This window comes from Muntiacus reevesi, chromosome 2 (genome assembly GCF_963930625.1).
Source record: "Muntiacus reevesi chromosome 2, mMunRee1.1, whole genome shotgun sequence".
Taxonomy (NCBI): Eukaryota; Metazoa; Chordata; class Mammalia; order Artiodactyla; family Cervidae; genus Muntiacus; species Muntiacus reevesi.
In genome coordinates this window covers 120,670,225-120,686,715 of record NC_089250.1, presented here as the reverse complement: position 1 = coordinate 120,686,715, position 16,491 = coordinate 120,670,225, and the positions used below count along the sequence as shown (strand labels likewise).

At 40.6% G+C, this 16,491-nt stretch overlaps 1 protein-coding gene across 11 annotated transcripts in view; it reads right to left on the bottom strand.

The window, feature by feature from the left end:
- Window positions 1-7,861: 7,861 nt before the first annotated feature.
- The window catches only part of SHLD2 (shieldin complex subunit 2), a 108,851-nt gene continuing 100,221 nt past the window's right edge, over window positions 7,862-16,491 (bottom strand). For 10 of the 11 annotated variants that reach the window (XM_065922748.1, XM_065922743.1, XM_065922746.1 and 7 more), the window contains 3 exons: window positions 13,863-14,091; window positions 10,301-10,416; window positions 7,862-8,209 (listed from right to left, as the gene is read on the bottom strand). In XM_065922748.1, the coding sequence (XP_065778820.1) occupies window positions 8,010-8,209; window positions 10,301-10,416; window positions 13,863-14,091 (545 nt within the window). In that variant the 3' untranslated portion in view covers window positions 7,862-8,009. The remainder of the gene's footprint in view (window positions 8,210-10,300; window positions 10,417-13,862; window positions 14,092-16,491) is intronic. The other variant, XM_065922753.1, reaches the window with a different exon arrangement.

Below are 16,491 nucleotides of genomic sequence, written 5' to 3'. Positions count from 1 at the left end.
ACTCAAATCTGCTTTTTTCCTACCATTTCTATAGTTTAAAATAAATATAAAATATACAGCATATAATGTCATTAGCAAAAAAAACATAAAGTGAGAAATGCACATTAAAATTATGTATAACATAACCACATTTATTTAAGAATGTATTCCAATATCAAACAGCAAAGTTCAACAATGTAAAATAGCAGTTACTTTTTGCACCAACCTAATATAATAGCATCGGAGAAGGCAATGGCACCCCACTCCAGTACTCTTGCCTGGAAAATCCCATGGACGGAAGAACCTGGTAGGCTGCAGTCCATGGGGTCGCAAAGAGTCAGACATGACTGAGCGACTTTACTTTCACTTTTCACTTTTATGCATTGGAGAAGGAAATGGCAACCCACTCCAGTGTTCTTGCCTGGAGAATCCCAGGGATGGGGTCTCAGAGTTGGACACGACTGAAGTGACTTAGCAGCAGCAGCAGCAGTAATATAATAGCATAGTCTGACAACTGGGTTGGGCGTGTAAGTGGGGAACAGTCCCACTTAGTGACTAAACAACAATGTGTTTGTATAGCCAGCTACTAAAATGGAACTGTTCCCCTTTCTCTTGGGGTCCTGAGACCATAGGTGCCAACTACCCCCACATTTCAAGGGGAGGTTCATGTCTATCAGTGACCTTTCCAGGGCCACTTGGAACATTTGGTAAATATGCCCTCTGCAGGACAGAGTGGACAGATATGTCTGACTCACAGTTGAACATTTTCAATGGCAAGAGACAGGCAAGCTCTCTGGTCTGATGGGGAGGTGGGGGATGCTATACTGGGTTGGCCCCTGTTTACATGTACAGTCAGGGCAAAAAATGCACAGTGCCTCCCATGGACCTAAGACAGCAGGTCTCAATCCTGTCCACAAGGTGATCCAAGCAGAATGAAGCCCTTGGCATTTTCATAAAACATTTAGAATCAGCTTCTTAATTTCCACACCAAAAAAGTACTAGAATTTGGTTGGACTTTCCATTAAACATATAGATCAGTTTGGGGAAAACTTCATATCTTTAAAATGTTGAATCTTCAGCCCATTAACATGATGTATTACATGTGTATAACATGGTGTATCCCTCCATTTCTTTAGGGCTTTTGCAAGTTTCTTTAAACTTGTTTTGTGATTTTACAGGAAAGTGTTCTTGGACCTCTTCTCTTGGATTTAGGTGCTTTATATTTGTTTCTAGTATATAAAAATTCTATTGATTTTTTTACATTGACTTTGTACCTAGTGAGTGGCCTTGCTAAAGTCACTTGTAATTGTTTGTAGATTCTTTGTATTTTCTTTGTATATAGTAATGACCACTGTGAATGATAGTTTTACTTCTTCCTTTACAATCTTCTTGCCTTCTTTATCTCTTATAAAATTGTGGTGGCTGGGTGATTGGACAGGAAAAGGAAATAAAAGGAATCCAGATCATGAAAGAAGAAGTAAAACTATATTTATTTGCAGATAACATGGTTTTGCAGAGAAGGAAATGGCAACCCACTCCAGTATTCTTACCTTGAGAATCCTGTGGACAGAGAAGCCTGGTCTATGGGGTCACACAGAGTCAGACACTACTGAAGCGACTAAGCATGCATGCATGCATTGGAAAAGGAAACGGCAACCCACTCCAGAATTCTTGCCTGGAGAATCCCAGGGACAAGGGAGCCTGGTGGGCTGCCATCTATGGGGTCACACAGAGTCAGACACAACTGAAGCAACTTAGCAGCGGCAGCAGCAGCAACATGGCTTTGTGTATAGAAAATCCTAAGAAACCCACCAAAAAATTTTGTGAATATAAAATCCTAGGTTGACATTTCTTTTTCTTTCAACAGCTTTAAAATATCATTCAAGTTTTAGAATTTCTTTTTTATTTGGCTATGCCACATGACTTGCCTAGTTCCCTGACCAGGGAATGAACCTGAGCCACCACAGTGAAATCACTGAGCTCTAACCACCGGACCACCAGAGAATTCTCCAGAGTTTCTTTTCTGTGTTTTGGTTTTATCTAGCATCTTGGCCCCTCCAATCCCAGCTGCCTTGGCAACTTCAATCTCCAACATCTTGTCTATTCAGCTCTAGAAACTCTGCTTCCTTTTCTACGTCTTAACCCATAGCCTTCTGTCCAAATGCTCAGCAAGTTTCCTAAAGGGAAAAATGGTTCACAAAATGTCAGCTCATCCCTTGTGTTTTCCTTCTTCTGAGATCATGGCCCATCAAATGCTTGTTGACTTGGCAGCTGTTTAGCAAAGAAGTTTTCTGTGTTTCATTCAGGTTTTCTAATTCTCAGCATGAACATAACTCTGACTCAAGCAGAAAAATCATTATTTTCTCAGAATTCTTCTCCCGGAGAAAGAACTCACAACAAAGAGTGATTTTATACAGGAAATTTGATGACACAAGTTACATAGCCTTCTTACGGGACCAATGAAGCCAAAAGGAGAAAAGTTGCTTGTATCAGTTGGCTGTTTTTGGAAAAATGGTGCATAACAAAGAATCTCAACATCTTAGTGTTCTACTAAATAGAGCATGTATTTCTCACACATCTGTGGATCAGCTGAATATGGGGTGGTCTAGATTAGGCAACTCACTTTCAACCCGTGCGTCTGACCAGGCTCATGTCCTCACCTAGGCCTGCTCCATGTTTGTTCTTTCTGAGCACAAGCTGAAGGGGCAGCAGCAACCCAGGGAAAGCTTTTCTCATTGGGAAGGCAGAAGGAGGACAATCACAATTTTACCTTCAGCTTGGGCTGTGTCACCTAATATCCTATTGGCTGAAGTAAGTCACGTAGCCAAGTTTCCAAATCAAGGGGCAGGGTAAACTACACCTTTTTGTGAGAGGAGTTGCAAAGCACCATGGCAATAGATACAGCTACAGGGAGGGCTTAAGGACTGGGGTGATAACTCAGTGTACCATATTGGTGTTTCCTAGAAAAGGGTAACTCCAGAGTCTTGCTTGGCTGTGCAGGTGCAATCCCAGAGGGGAACTCCCTGTCTTGTAACTGCTGCCAGGTCTCAAAGTCATTGCTTCTTATTTGGTATCCTCTAGTGACAACTGGCTGGAATTTGCACAATTTTCTTTTTTGCTCAAATTACTGCAAGAGTCTCAAGCATCTTGCTGTGGTAAGCATCACAGTCAAAGGAAAAAAAGGATGACTTTCTACTTTCTGCTTCCTAGCTTCACCTGAGTGTCTCACATTTGATAAACTCAACCTGGAACCTGGTTCATAAGAGAGTCTGGGAAGCATAATTTTCAGACTTTCATTTCCCAAAACTGTAACACAGACCTTTAAAGTGGCTAAGAAGGGTACCGTGTGCCATCCCACACTCTGGGGCAAACCTGAGTCATGGGAACCTGCAGAAAAAGGAGGCTCTGGAAGAACCCATGTGAGTACTCTAGCTCATAACTGGTCATGTAGAACCTCCCCTACCCCTTAGGTGGGCTTTCTATACCACTTCCCTGCCCCTGCATGGATGATCAGAAATCCCTGTTAGGGGACAGTGGTGGTGGTGGTGGTCCAGTGGTTAAGACTGTACATTTCCAATTCGGAGGATGTGAGCTCAATCCCTGGCACAGAAACCGAGGTCCCACATGACACATAGAGCAACCAAAAAAATGAATAAATAAATAAAATTAAAATAAAAAAGAGAGATCCCTGTTAGAAAATTGGGAGGAGGAATGGAAGCACAAACTGGAGAAATAAAAAAAAATGGTGCTCCATGCCTATCTATAAGGCATGAGCCTAGGTCAGGGAAGGAGAGAAGGGGAGGTGTAAACTTTAAATGACGTTGGAGGTTTAGACCACTGTGTGAGGTTGGACATCTCCAGTGCTGAACACAGCTTGCTTTTACAACTAGAAATCACAGGAAAAATTTATTTTTATGTAAGAATGATCAAAAAAGTCATGGGACTTGCCCTAGATTTTATCCAAAGGGCTGCTACCTACCAAGCAGGTTTGAATGGGTGACTGGGGAAGAAAAGAATGAAGTTCACTGATTACATTCTATAAGGCTGGCTCTTTCAACAAAATGGATGTATTTCTTAATTTATGAAGATAGATTGGAATATCTACCTATTATGGGTTTTTCCCCCTTAATTTTTAAGTATGGGATTATTTGCTCAGATCACTCCTCCCCTCTCTACTTCAGGGTTGTGTTTCTCAGAGTGGACTATCAAGGCAGGGAGGAGGGAACTAGCTCTGAGGAACTGTACTAGGTCTTTGTGCATTAGCTTGTTAAACAGTACAACAGTTCAGGAGGAACGTGCCCACACTTAGAAGTGAGGGGAGTGTGCATCAGGAAGGCAATGCCATCTCTCAGGCTGCAGAGCTAGGAAGTGTGAAGCTGGAATCTGAGTCAGATTCCAGATGTCTAAAAATGATAACATTATCACATATAGCCCAAGAGACCTCAGGAAGGACAGAGATGCTGTGGAATGCCAAAACATTCCACAGCCTGGGATCCGTGAAAGGACCTGTAAGTGCCTATTCAGTTGAGCCGCTTCTGTTTGTCCACCTTTGGTTTCTAGTGAGGCTGTCTATTTCTCCACATTTCATCGCTTTTTCCCTACTTCCCTGCCTCCCTCCCTCCCTCTCCTTTCCTCTCTCCTTCACTCCTGTCTGCTAAGTTCTCTGTTCATCTCCACTGATGAGGTATAATCTAGCAAACGACGAGATTTGATTTCTATCTGCCCTTTGTTTTGGTAATACGCTTTTATCGGTTTGCTAACTGACAAGTTTGGTAGGACAAACTTGCAGGGAGTGGATGAGTGGGGTGGTGGTGCATGGGTACAAACAGGAGTGGAGCCTGAAGCTGGTGGTCTCCTTGTCAGGAGGGCCATGGGAACGTGACTGACGGGCTAGGTCAAGCCGCAAGCCGGTGGAGGGACCCGCGGCGTCCAGGGTAAGTAGCTGGAGCAGAGCGCCACCCAGTGCTGGCGCTCCCCTCGGGACATACGTGCATCCCACCATGTATCTCTAGCGCCTTCTACTGTTTAGCAGCGTACTCACTGCGAAGGAGAGACGCTTAAAGAGAACTCCATCTGCAGAGCAAGTTGTTTGTTTGTTTGTTTGTTTTCCATTTATTTTTATTAGGTGGAGGCTAATTACTTTACAATATTGTAGCGGTTTTTTACCATACATTGACATGAATCAGCCATGGATTTACATGTATTCCCCATCCCGATCCCCCCTTAAAGGATGGATTTGGAGCTGACTCCAGAGGTGAAAGGCTGAAAAACGGACTTCAGTTCTTGTCTTCTTTGAAGAACTCAGCAGAGATCAAGATTGTGAGAAAAAAAAAAGGCGGGGGGGGGGTTCATTAGAAGCATAATACATGTGGAAGCAGCAAAGTGTGTGTGGAAACAACAGGATACTTTTTGAAGGAGCACACAGGTGAGCTCAGAGTGAGTTGCATCTACTAGGGGCAGCTTAGGTTGCTTATGTAGTGGCAGTTTTCTGGATTTTTTTTTGTTTTCCTGGCCAGTCATCTCCATATTTGGTCCTGGTGTGGGGCACACCTCTCAGCCAAGATGGATTCCAGCTTGCATCTTCTCCCTCCTTTTGTCCTTCCCCTAGACTGAAGGCCTTCTCTGCATATGTGTCCTGGGGGGAAATCCACAAGAATGTACCCAATCAGGCCCAATGCTCCCACTGGTATCCCATCTCAAAGCATCAGCAGGACACCAGTTGCAGGGCTCAGCCTGGGGCCTATCTATCTCCTCCATCAGAGCTGCAGAGAAACTGGTACTGATCATTGTGGGGAAACTGATAAACCAGCTCCCTACCCCCCACCCCCACACTCTTCTCTTGTGTCCCATTCCCAAGCACTACCTCCCCTTCTCACAGCCACTAACCTAATTTTTTAAACCACTTTACACCCATTAAAATGGCTAAGATGAAAATGACATCCCCAAATGTTGGCAAAGATATAGAACCAAAATCCTCATACATGACTGGTGAGTGTGTAGAACAGTCTTGGAGCACTGCTTGATAGTTTCTTACAAAGTTAAATATACACCTATCCCATAAACCAGCAATCTCCATAGGGATTTACCTCCCCAACTACAAAATAAAAACATACATCCATAACAAGATTTGTAAAACAATGCTTATAGCAGCTAGAAAATAGATAATGTAATATAGTCATAAAATTGGTATATTCCACAGCAATAAAAAGAATGAACTACTGAGTCACATGAAAACTTGGGTGAATTTCAAAAATGATATGTGAAAAAAAATTCACAAAGGAAATAAACTATATGATTTTTCTTATATGAAATTCAAGAACAGGTCAAACTAATCTATGGTGATAGAAATCAGAACAGTGATTTTCTGTCTTTAGTGGGAACTAACTGGAGGTGGAGATGAGAGAAAATTTTAGAGTGATGGAAATCTTAATTGGGATATTGGTTATATGAATGTATATATTTTTTCTATATTTGGGAAGTGATCTTTTTAATACAGGGAATTTATATTCTTTAGAAGTTAGGGACATTTTTCTAATAATTCCATCAAGTAAAAATAAAGAAGAAAGTAAAACCAGGATTTCCCATTTAGGGGAATCACTATACCATATTGGTAAGATTCTTCCAGACAGTATGATCACAGTGTTACATAAAAATCTGCCTGCAATGCAGGAGACTCAGGTTTGACCCCTGAATTGGGACGATTCCCCTGGAGAAGGAAATGGCAACCTATTCTAGTATTCGTGCCTGGAACATCCCATGAACAGAGGAGCCTGGAGGGCTACAGTCCACGGGGTCACAAAAGGGTTGGACAAGACTGAGCAACTAAAGAACAACAAATGTAAATAAAGACAGTTCCTTAGCTTATCTAATATCTGGTTATGCAATTTGCTGGCCTGCTACCCTGCGCTTATCTGAGCATAGAGTGAAATGAATCAGAGAGAAGTACCAGGGTGGAGAGAGGAGGTGCCATTTGGCGGGTGTTGTCGGGGTGGAAGAGATCAGGCAGGAGCTTGCTCTCCCATGACAAGAAACTGTCATAAACTGTGTAAGAAGGTTTTGCTAGAAGTTACAGACCCTTCTCCACAGAACAAGGTTCTTTTGTATGTGTTCAGTCTCATACAATCATTTTTGTATATGGTTTTACAAAACTCCTGAGGTTCATTTTTAGGGAAGCCAAGAACAAAATAAGCCTGAATTTGAGAAAACAATTTCAATGAACCAAAACAATTTTATAAAACACACCTGTTCATTTTATCATGAATTTAACTTTGTTCAAGCAATATGATTAATCTAGTACCACCGAGCATCCCCCAGACTTCCTGGTTAAGTCCCACTCCCTATTTCCTCATTGGTGACTACCATTCTCTGTGAGCTGCTGCTATAGTTGTAATGAGACAGTGTATAGAATGTAATTGTAAAGTGTTGCTAAGTAAATTCAGTGAGGTACTCAAATCCCGGAAATGAACAATATGACTCTCTGCCTTCCCTGATAATGAGTTGAAACATGACCATGTTCCTACATTTTCAACGCCTCTTTATCAAAAGACGTGGTCGTCTGGAACTTGTCTAAACATAGGCTTATATGAACTAAGCCACAGTCATGTATAGTTATAATCAAAGAAATCATGTCATGTCTACAGTTTATTAATGAAGGAGTAAGAAAAAAATTAAGTTTGTGACCATAGCAGAAAAGAATTCCTCAGGTCCATGTCTCAGTACTTAGGACAGTGCCTGGAATGGGGCAGGGACTAAATGGAGAGAGACTTAATCCTAATGAACTGCTGGATGTTGCCTCATTGCTAGATCATTTCTCTAGAAGCAAAAACGGGAAAGACCAAAAAATAAACAAACAATAAACTTCACAGAATTTTCTTAAGGGAAAAAAAAGTTTTAATTAATATATTTAGCACAATTCTCTTTATAAAACATACTTATTTTAATACCCTGAGCAAAAGCCCTGTCATTTCATTTCCAAAGACAAATCATTTCAGTGCTCTTCCTTGAAGTGCCTGCATTTTCTTCCTCTGGTCTCAGAGAAGGGCATGGGATGCATGCTTCAAGTCGTCAAGATAAAAGTCCAGGAGCGAGAAGTCCTGAAGCAGTGGGAAGCTGTTTTCATCTAACACAAAGAGGCTCTGCACCTTCAGGACACAAGGTGCCCTGCTGCCCGCCAGCAAGGCATGGAGCAGGTCCGCGGCGACCATTCCGTAGGTGACATCAGAGGGAGGGGCTGAGGAAGAGGAAATACGAGAGCTCTTAGTGTCCCTTCCGAGGGAATGGAAATGCTCACATTTAAAGTGTTCATTGTTTCCCTTGGTTTCTTAAGTCCCAAAGCCACTGTAAGTATCTCTATCCCTGCTCTTTCTAGCCATAGGTTACTCTATAATGATGAGGTGCAACTCCTGCTGTTCTGAAGAGAAAGCACAGGTTCAGACTGATGGTGTTTCCTATTATGGCACAGCCACTGGCTTCATAAAACAATACAGGAAAGAACTGAGATTAATCTTTTCCTAAATTAAGCTTGAAACAAAAAGGGCATGTCCATATCAGAAAAGAACTCTTTATGTTTATCTAGTCTATAGCTCTTATCATGGTTATATATACACATACCATTTGTATAACAGAACCCTGAGTCAGTTACTTAATGAATATCAAAATCTTTTTAAAATATTTATTTATTTGTTTGTGCCAGGTCTTAGCTGTGGCAGGCAGGATCTTCGACCTTCACTGCAGGACCTTTAGTCATGGCTGTGGGATCTAGTTCCCTGACCAGGGACCCTGTGCATTGGGATCGTGGAGTCTTAGCCCCTGGACCACCAGGGGCCTTGTACCTTGCTCCAAGATACAGATGGTGTGGATGAAGATGGAGGAAAATCCCTCTATCCCTGGGGGAGGGGCATAAAACCATCTTGGATCAAGACCATCAGCAGTACCCTGCTGCTGGGAGAGGGGTAGGACCATGCAAAGATACTCAACAAAGACACAAGGCAGAGCTTGGCTGCTATGGCAGGAGGGACAGGGTCTGTTAGAAAGCACCACATCCAAGAACCAGACACACAGAGAACCTGTGTAAGACTACGGCTGGACAAGAATCAAAGAGAATCGCTCCTGCCCCTCTCTCTAGGCTGGGATGCAAAAATGACAACCAACGGAGCCTGCGCAACCTGGTGAGGTATAAGAGTGTAAGAAACTCTCTGAGGCCCGGGTGCAGAGTGAAGGATTAAAGCTGACAGTGAAGCAGGAATATTCGGAGGAAACTCTCTGGAGAACCACTCCCCACCATGAGCACGCATAATGCTAGATAATTTGAAGCCAGTGGTGACCTGAAGGTAACCAGAGCAATGAAAAACTCAAATCCAACTCATGGTCTGACAAAATTAACTCTACTCTGCTCACCCCCACCCCCATTAAAAGTCAAAGAAAACAGGCATGCTCACTTTAGGTACAAATACTGTTCGCCTCAGTCTGTATTATTCTATATGCAATGTTCAACATTTAAGCAAAAATGAAAGCCAGAAAAAATAACCCACTATTAAGAGACAGAGTCATCATTAAATGAGATTAACTCATCTGCTTAAAGAGTCTAAGACTAATGAAAGGATGGAGTTTGAGCATCTGACAAATGGATCATCTTCATTTTGTTGTTAGCTACTGATGATCAGCCACTGTTGCTGTACCTATCATCAGAGCTGAGGTTCCTGAATATCCACATGACTGACACTGGACAGTCTTCATATGTTTATACAGTGTTGCACATTCATTTATTTGACTATTAAAAAACTAAGGTACTGGTGTTTTCCCATACCAATTGGAAATTTAGAGTAACAAGAGATTAGGTACCTACTTCTTTCTCTTCATGTGCTAAGACAGATGTAGAGCAAGTCTTACCTTCCAACTTACATAATCTTGTGGTTTTTTTTTTCATTGTATATACGAGAATTCTATTTATTTAAAAAAAATTTATTTTATATTGGAGTATAGTTTATTTACAATGTTTCTAGTGTCCAGCAAAGTGATTCAGTTACACATATACATATGTCTATTCATGTTCAGATTCTTCTCCCACATAGGTTATTACAGTGTATTGAGTAGAATTCCCTGTGCTATATAGTTGGTCCTCGTTGATTACTTATTTTATATACAGTAGTCTGTATAGTCTTGTTTTTCACTCAAGCTAAATTATCCTTCTGCTTATATATGGACAGGAAAAGAAATTAATTTAGAGTATAGTGTTCCTTCTCTTTTAATATACTATCTGTATTCCTGATATGAATGGTTTCACAGAGGACAACCTCTTGATGGCATGTTGTTGATACCTTACCTATTATTCTGTTGAGCCAGTCAGGAGAAATGTTGAGAAGAATCTTCTCTATCAGCTTTGATCCTACATGGATACAGACCTTACATTTTCCATCAACTATGGTCATTAAAGCTGGCCTACAAAACAGTAAACAGCTCAGGACTGTCAAAAAGATTTTCAATTAAAGAAATGTTTAAATGTAATATAATTTCAAAAATCAGTTTTATTAAAAAAATTATTTATTTATTTACTTATTTTGGCTGCACTGGGTCATTGTTGCTGTGCAAAGGCTTTCTCTAGTTGCAGTGAGTAGGGGCTACTTTCTAGGTGTGCTGTGTGGGCTTCTCATTGCTATGGCTTCTCTTGTTTTGGAGCACAAACTCTAGTGCATGCTGGCTTCAGTAATTACTACACACAGGCTGAGTTGCCCCGAGGCATTTGGGATCTTCCCAGGCCAGGGATCAAACTGGTGTCCCTTGCAAGGTGGATTCTTAACCACTGAACAACCAGGGAAGCCCAAATCACTGGGTTTTTCTGCAGAGTTAATTTTAATTCCTGAAACAACACTAGGATGTCCTGAAATGCCCTAGAAGTGAAGGGCTTTTATTTTAAAGAGCTTCAAGTGATAAATTAATAGATTTTATTTATTTCATATTCATTTAAAATTTTCAGATACTAATATAAGAAGACATAATTTTACTCTATTGTGCAAATTACTTTTAGAGATAAAATAAAGATGATAATCACATATTTCACAATCACAATTTCAAGTTATTTTTTTCCACTGGATTCTTTACCAAAAAAGAAACTGTTCTGTATGTCACTAAATAAAGACAAAGAAGTAGATACAAACCATGAGACACTCTAAAGAACAAACAATATGAACAAAATGACATGAATAAAATTATTCTGTGTACTTTTAAAGAAAGGGATATACCCCTTTTTAAAATAAATGATTACAAAATAAACTGAACAGAATTTAGAAAGACTTACCAGTATAGGGGAATTCAGTGTAACCACTAAAACATGACTATTGATTTTCTCTCTAAAAACTTACTTCCCCCTTTATCCACATGACGATTCTAAGTCCTTTTATCTTTTTATAATCTTTCCCCAGTGTACTCACTTCCTCCATTCTCTTTTTTAAATTTGGATGTGTCATGCGGCACACGGCCCTTCAGTTCCCTGACGAGGGGCTGAACCTGCGTCCCCTGCAATGGAAGCCCAAAGTCTTAACCACGGAACCTCCAGGGAAGTCCCTCTTCCTCCATTCTTTATTTCAACAAATACGTGCTCAAAACCTTGTACTATTCAGTGTATACACTGGGTATACACTAGTGAGTAAGAGATCTGCTTCCTTCACTCAAGGAACTTCAGAGTTTAGTGGTATAGAAAGACAATTAAGGTTTTCAATAATGGTGGCAAGATGCTTCAGTGGGGATAAAATAGGCTTTTCAACCAATTGTACAGGGACAACTGAATAAAAGAATGAAGTTGGACTCCTTCCTTATACCACATATAGAAATTAACTCAAAATAGACCATGAATCTACATGTAAGAGCTAACTATAAAATTCTTGGAAGAAAATATAGGAGTAGACCTCCATGATACTGGCTTGGGAAAGATACTTTTCTTAGATATGATACCAAAAGCACATGCAACAAAAAAGAGAAACAAATAATAAAAACTGACAGCAAGGACATGGAGAAACTGCAACCCTCATTCACTGCTGGTAAAACTAAAATTGTGCAGCAGCTTCAGAAAACAGTTTGGCAGTTACTCAAAAGGAGTAAAAAGTTACCACATCAACCTAGCAATTCTACTCCTGAGTACACGCCCAAGAGAAATGAAAATATGGCCACACAAAAAGCTGTACATGAATGTTTGGAGCAGTTTTATTTATAATAGCCAAAAAGTAGGTACAATCCAAATGTTCATCAATTGATGAATGGACAGATAAAATGTGGTATATCCATATTGTTGTTGTTGTTTAGTCATCAAGTTGTGTCCAACTCTTTTGTGACCCCAAGGACTAAGCCCGCCAGGTTCCTCTGTCCATGAGATTTCCCGAGCAAGAATACTGGAGTGGGCTGCCATTTCCTTCTCCAGGGATCTTCCCAACCCAGGGATCAAACGTGCATCTCCTGTATTGACAGGCAGGGACGCCCATATTATCTGGCATTAAAACAAAATGAAGCACTTGATATATGCTACAATATGGATGAACCTTGAAATGTTTTAAAAAAAAGAAGTCAGTCATAAAAGACTGTACACTCTATGATTATTTATAAGAAATGTCCAAAGTAAGTACATCTATAGAGCCAGAAAAACTAGTGGGTGCTCTAGGTTGGTGGGAAGGGAGAAGGAGAAGTGGCTACTTTGGGGGAGGGAGAGGTGACGGTGATCTAAAACTGATTGTGGTAACAGCTGCACAAGCCTGTGAATATGCTAAAGCCCTGGAATCTGACATTTTAGATGGGTTACTTTGATGGACTGTGAATTATATCTCCATAATGAGGTTTTTCAGAAGACCATGCAAGTAAATGTCTCCAGGTGCACACACAGGGCACTTCAACACAGAACAAAGGAGGTGACTAAAAAAAAGTCTCTCTGATGAAGGGCCTCTCAACTAAGACACAAACGAGTCAGCCTTGTGGAGTCAGGCAGGGGGAAAAGCAGGCGAGAAAGCCCTAAGGAGGAAAAAGTCAGAGTGCTAAAAACCTTATAGAAGGCCAGTATCAACCCAGAGATCAAGGCAAGGAGTGTAGCAGATGAGCGTGATGGGACATGCAGAGTGTGATGGGAAATTCTGGAAAGGTTCTAAAGGAATGGAGTGGTTACTCTGTTGGCGGTGGAGAATGGACTTGGTGGAGACAAGGGGAGGAGGGGACCTTGCACCTGAATCCAATCTTCTTTTTCAGACAAGCAATTTTCAAAGTAAGAGCAAAGTTCATTTACTTATTCATAACAAACATAAATATATGTAAAGAGAAATAAGGCTAATGGATTATGTTTCCATAAATTTTCTTATTTAAAGTATTCTATGATAACATGCTGAACATATTTGCATTTGGTTTGTACATATTGCAGTATTTAGAAATAGAAAAGAGCACAAAACACTGAATGCTAATCTGCTATCCTTAATGTTTAGTGTGAAGATGAGAAAACTGAGGTGCAGAAAAGTTAAACATCTTACTAGCTTCCACAACTCAGGGGTTAGATCATACAATTAATTTTAACCTTCAAATTCCAATAATGTGTTAAGATGGGAAAATGAGTTTCTTATGAGCCATTCAGAACTTGGTTAAAAATTAAACCAAGTAAAAGGTTTCTTTAGTATATCTGCTTAAAGACAATAAAATCTCCCAATTACTGTTTTTTAAAAGTTCCTGTTATGATTACTGGGCAATTTTTGCTTTCATAAATGGCCATTTTTCCATCACTCAGGAGGAAAAAATTTATTCTCTTGGATTAGCTCCAGTTATTTTTCATTAGAAACACTTGATATATGTAACTTTCTGGTTATTTCTAGTCCCATAATAATAAACATTTCCCATCCAGCTGGCCTGCTTACTTGCCTTACCTATAGTACATTTTCTTCATAGTAAAGGGCAAGCAGCTAAAACATTGTTTGTAGATCTTGTTCTCATCTGTTTGTAGTTCCAATCCACATTTTGCACAGCCAGTGTATGTAATATTGGGAAGAGAAGAAAAAATACTCTTCAGAGAACTGCGAGCATTTAGAGCTATTTTCTGAACTGCTGTAATGGGAAACACTAGCTCTAAAATCTGGGCTTTGATTAGAATCACTCCTGTAAAAGATAAGCAAAAAGAAATATCATAAATTAGGAGGCCAAACCCAAATCTTTAATTTACAAACATGGCTAATTATATGGTTGATTCACAGTTACTTACAGCAAAGGACACTGAGATCTTGTTGTTGGTCTCCTCTACCCTTTTGCTAGACAATCTTACTCACTTTTGGCTTCAGCATTTGCTCTAAAGTGTAAGGGGTCATCTGCCTGCAACTAAGAGTAAAGATCTACTTGGCTAACGTGGTTGAAAAGATGCATGTCTGTACCAGGGAGGGCCCCACAGGATCCGGCTCAGTTTCACTACCAGGGACTGACTGTGTGTTGTGCTGTGCTGAGTCCCTCAGTCATGTCTGACTCTTTGCAACCCCATGGATTGTAGCCCACCAGGCTCCTCTGTCCATGGGGATTCTCTAGGCAAGAACTCCCCATGGCAAGTGGGTTGCCATGCCCTCCTCCAGGAGATCTTCTCAACCCAGGGATCGAACCCAGGTCTCCCGCATTGCAGGCGGATTCTTTACCACTTGAGCCACCAGGAAAGCCCAAGAATACTGGAGTAAGGGTAGTTCATCCCTTCTTCAGAGGATCTTCCCGACTCAGGAATAGAACTGGGGTCTCCTGCATTGCAGGTGGATTCTTTACCAGCTGAGCTACCAGGGAAGCCCACCAAGGACTGACTATAACAGCACAAAGTTTTCGTATGGTTTCCCAACAGGGAGTGTATCTCCAGGGCTTGGCAGGAATATTCCCAATTCCCAGCCTCATGCCCCAAATGAAGTGAGGGTATATCCTTTGTGCTACTAATCATCAAAACTATAGCCACCTAATTTGTTGTTGTCTATATGTTGCTTATTTTTATTGTTAAATCTAATTCTAGGCCTCTAACGTGTAAAAGATATGTAACAGGAATTTCCTGGTCCTGTGGTTAAGACTTTGCCTTGCTATGAGGAGGGTGCAGGTTTGATCCCTGGTTGAGGAGCTACGATCCCATATGCCTTGTGGCCAAAAAAACCAAAGCAATATTGTAACAAATTCAATAAAGACTTAAAAAAAAAAAAGATAACAGAGTTGACTCTTCTGTGACACCAACTTAAATGTAGCCCCTCTACTGCCTATGGCATTCTTCTTGCAGTGACCATCTTCTTAAGCATGTGAGGCTTCAGAGACGGGGACAGGAGGGACACATAAGTAGGAAACAGGTTTAGAAACATACACGGCACTATAACACTACCCAAGATTTCACCAGTTAGTATAAATCTAGTGTCTTCTGTGGCCATTTACTTCCATTTTTGAAAGTTGTATCAAATTTTTGTTTGATGATGTAAAAATCTGTAAATTTTCTATTATCTGTGTTTATTTTCCAGAAATAATATTAATTTAAATTAACTGTCAGTATTAAAACAGATAATGACCCTGTGGGACCCTCCCAGCTACAAATTCCTTTCTGTCCCCATTTCTTGTTTGTAAGAAATAGGCTTCATTCAGCCTCCTTGATCTTCCCTCAGTTCCAATTCAGTTACTAATCTGGGAAGGGAGGGAATGCAGAAATGAAGAAGGAGCAGTCAAAAAACAATAGTACACCAGTAGGGCAGGGTCCTTCTCAGAAAATATATATAACAGTATCTTTGAGTTCTTCTGCAGGAACGAAGGCCCCCACCCAGGTGGAGGATGTAACTTCAGGCTAAAAAGCACAAGATTCCTGGAACATTATCCTGTTACCTTACCACCAACCAGTCTGAAGAAGTCACATCCTTTCACATCCCAAATATTGCCCATAAAGACTTCTCCCTGAAAACAATCAGGGACTTAGGATTTTTTGAACATGAGTTTCTCATTCTCCTTGCTTGACCCTTTAATAAACCTTTTTCTGCTCCAAACTCTGACAATTTCAGTTCATTAGGCCTCACTGTGTGTCCAGCACATGGACTTACATTTGGTTAAAGTTAATAATAAATGTTTCCATGTAGAAGTGGGTATATGGAGTTCTCTGAGAATAAATCTCTGTAATTCAATTAAAAAGTGGGGTTTTGTTTTTTAATTTTCTTGGCCATGACTGAGCTCTTAAACCTGTGAAGTCTGACACTAGCTCGAAGTAGGTAGCATCAAAATTGAATTGAACTGTACAACACCCAGTTAGTGTTCACAGAGTTGGAGAATTGGCTGTTGATGTGGAAAACAACAACAAACCATACATTTGATGTCAGAAGTGTTGTGTGTAAAAATAGCTGACACCTGAAACAACTAAAAACTAAACAAAATGTATGAAACAGCAATTCTCAGGACATTAGATATCAGGCAACAAAGGACAGTGATCCCTAAGAGATGAAAAGCAAAAGATGTAAGCCTAGTAACTGCCCAGCTTATAGACAAGAGTTTGCTGGCTATAGTATCGGAAAGGAG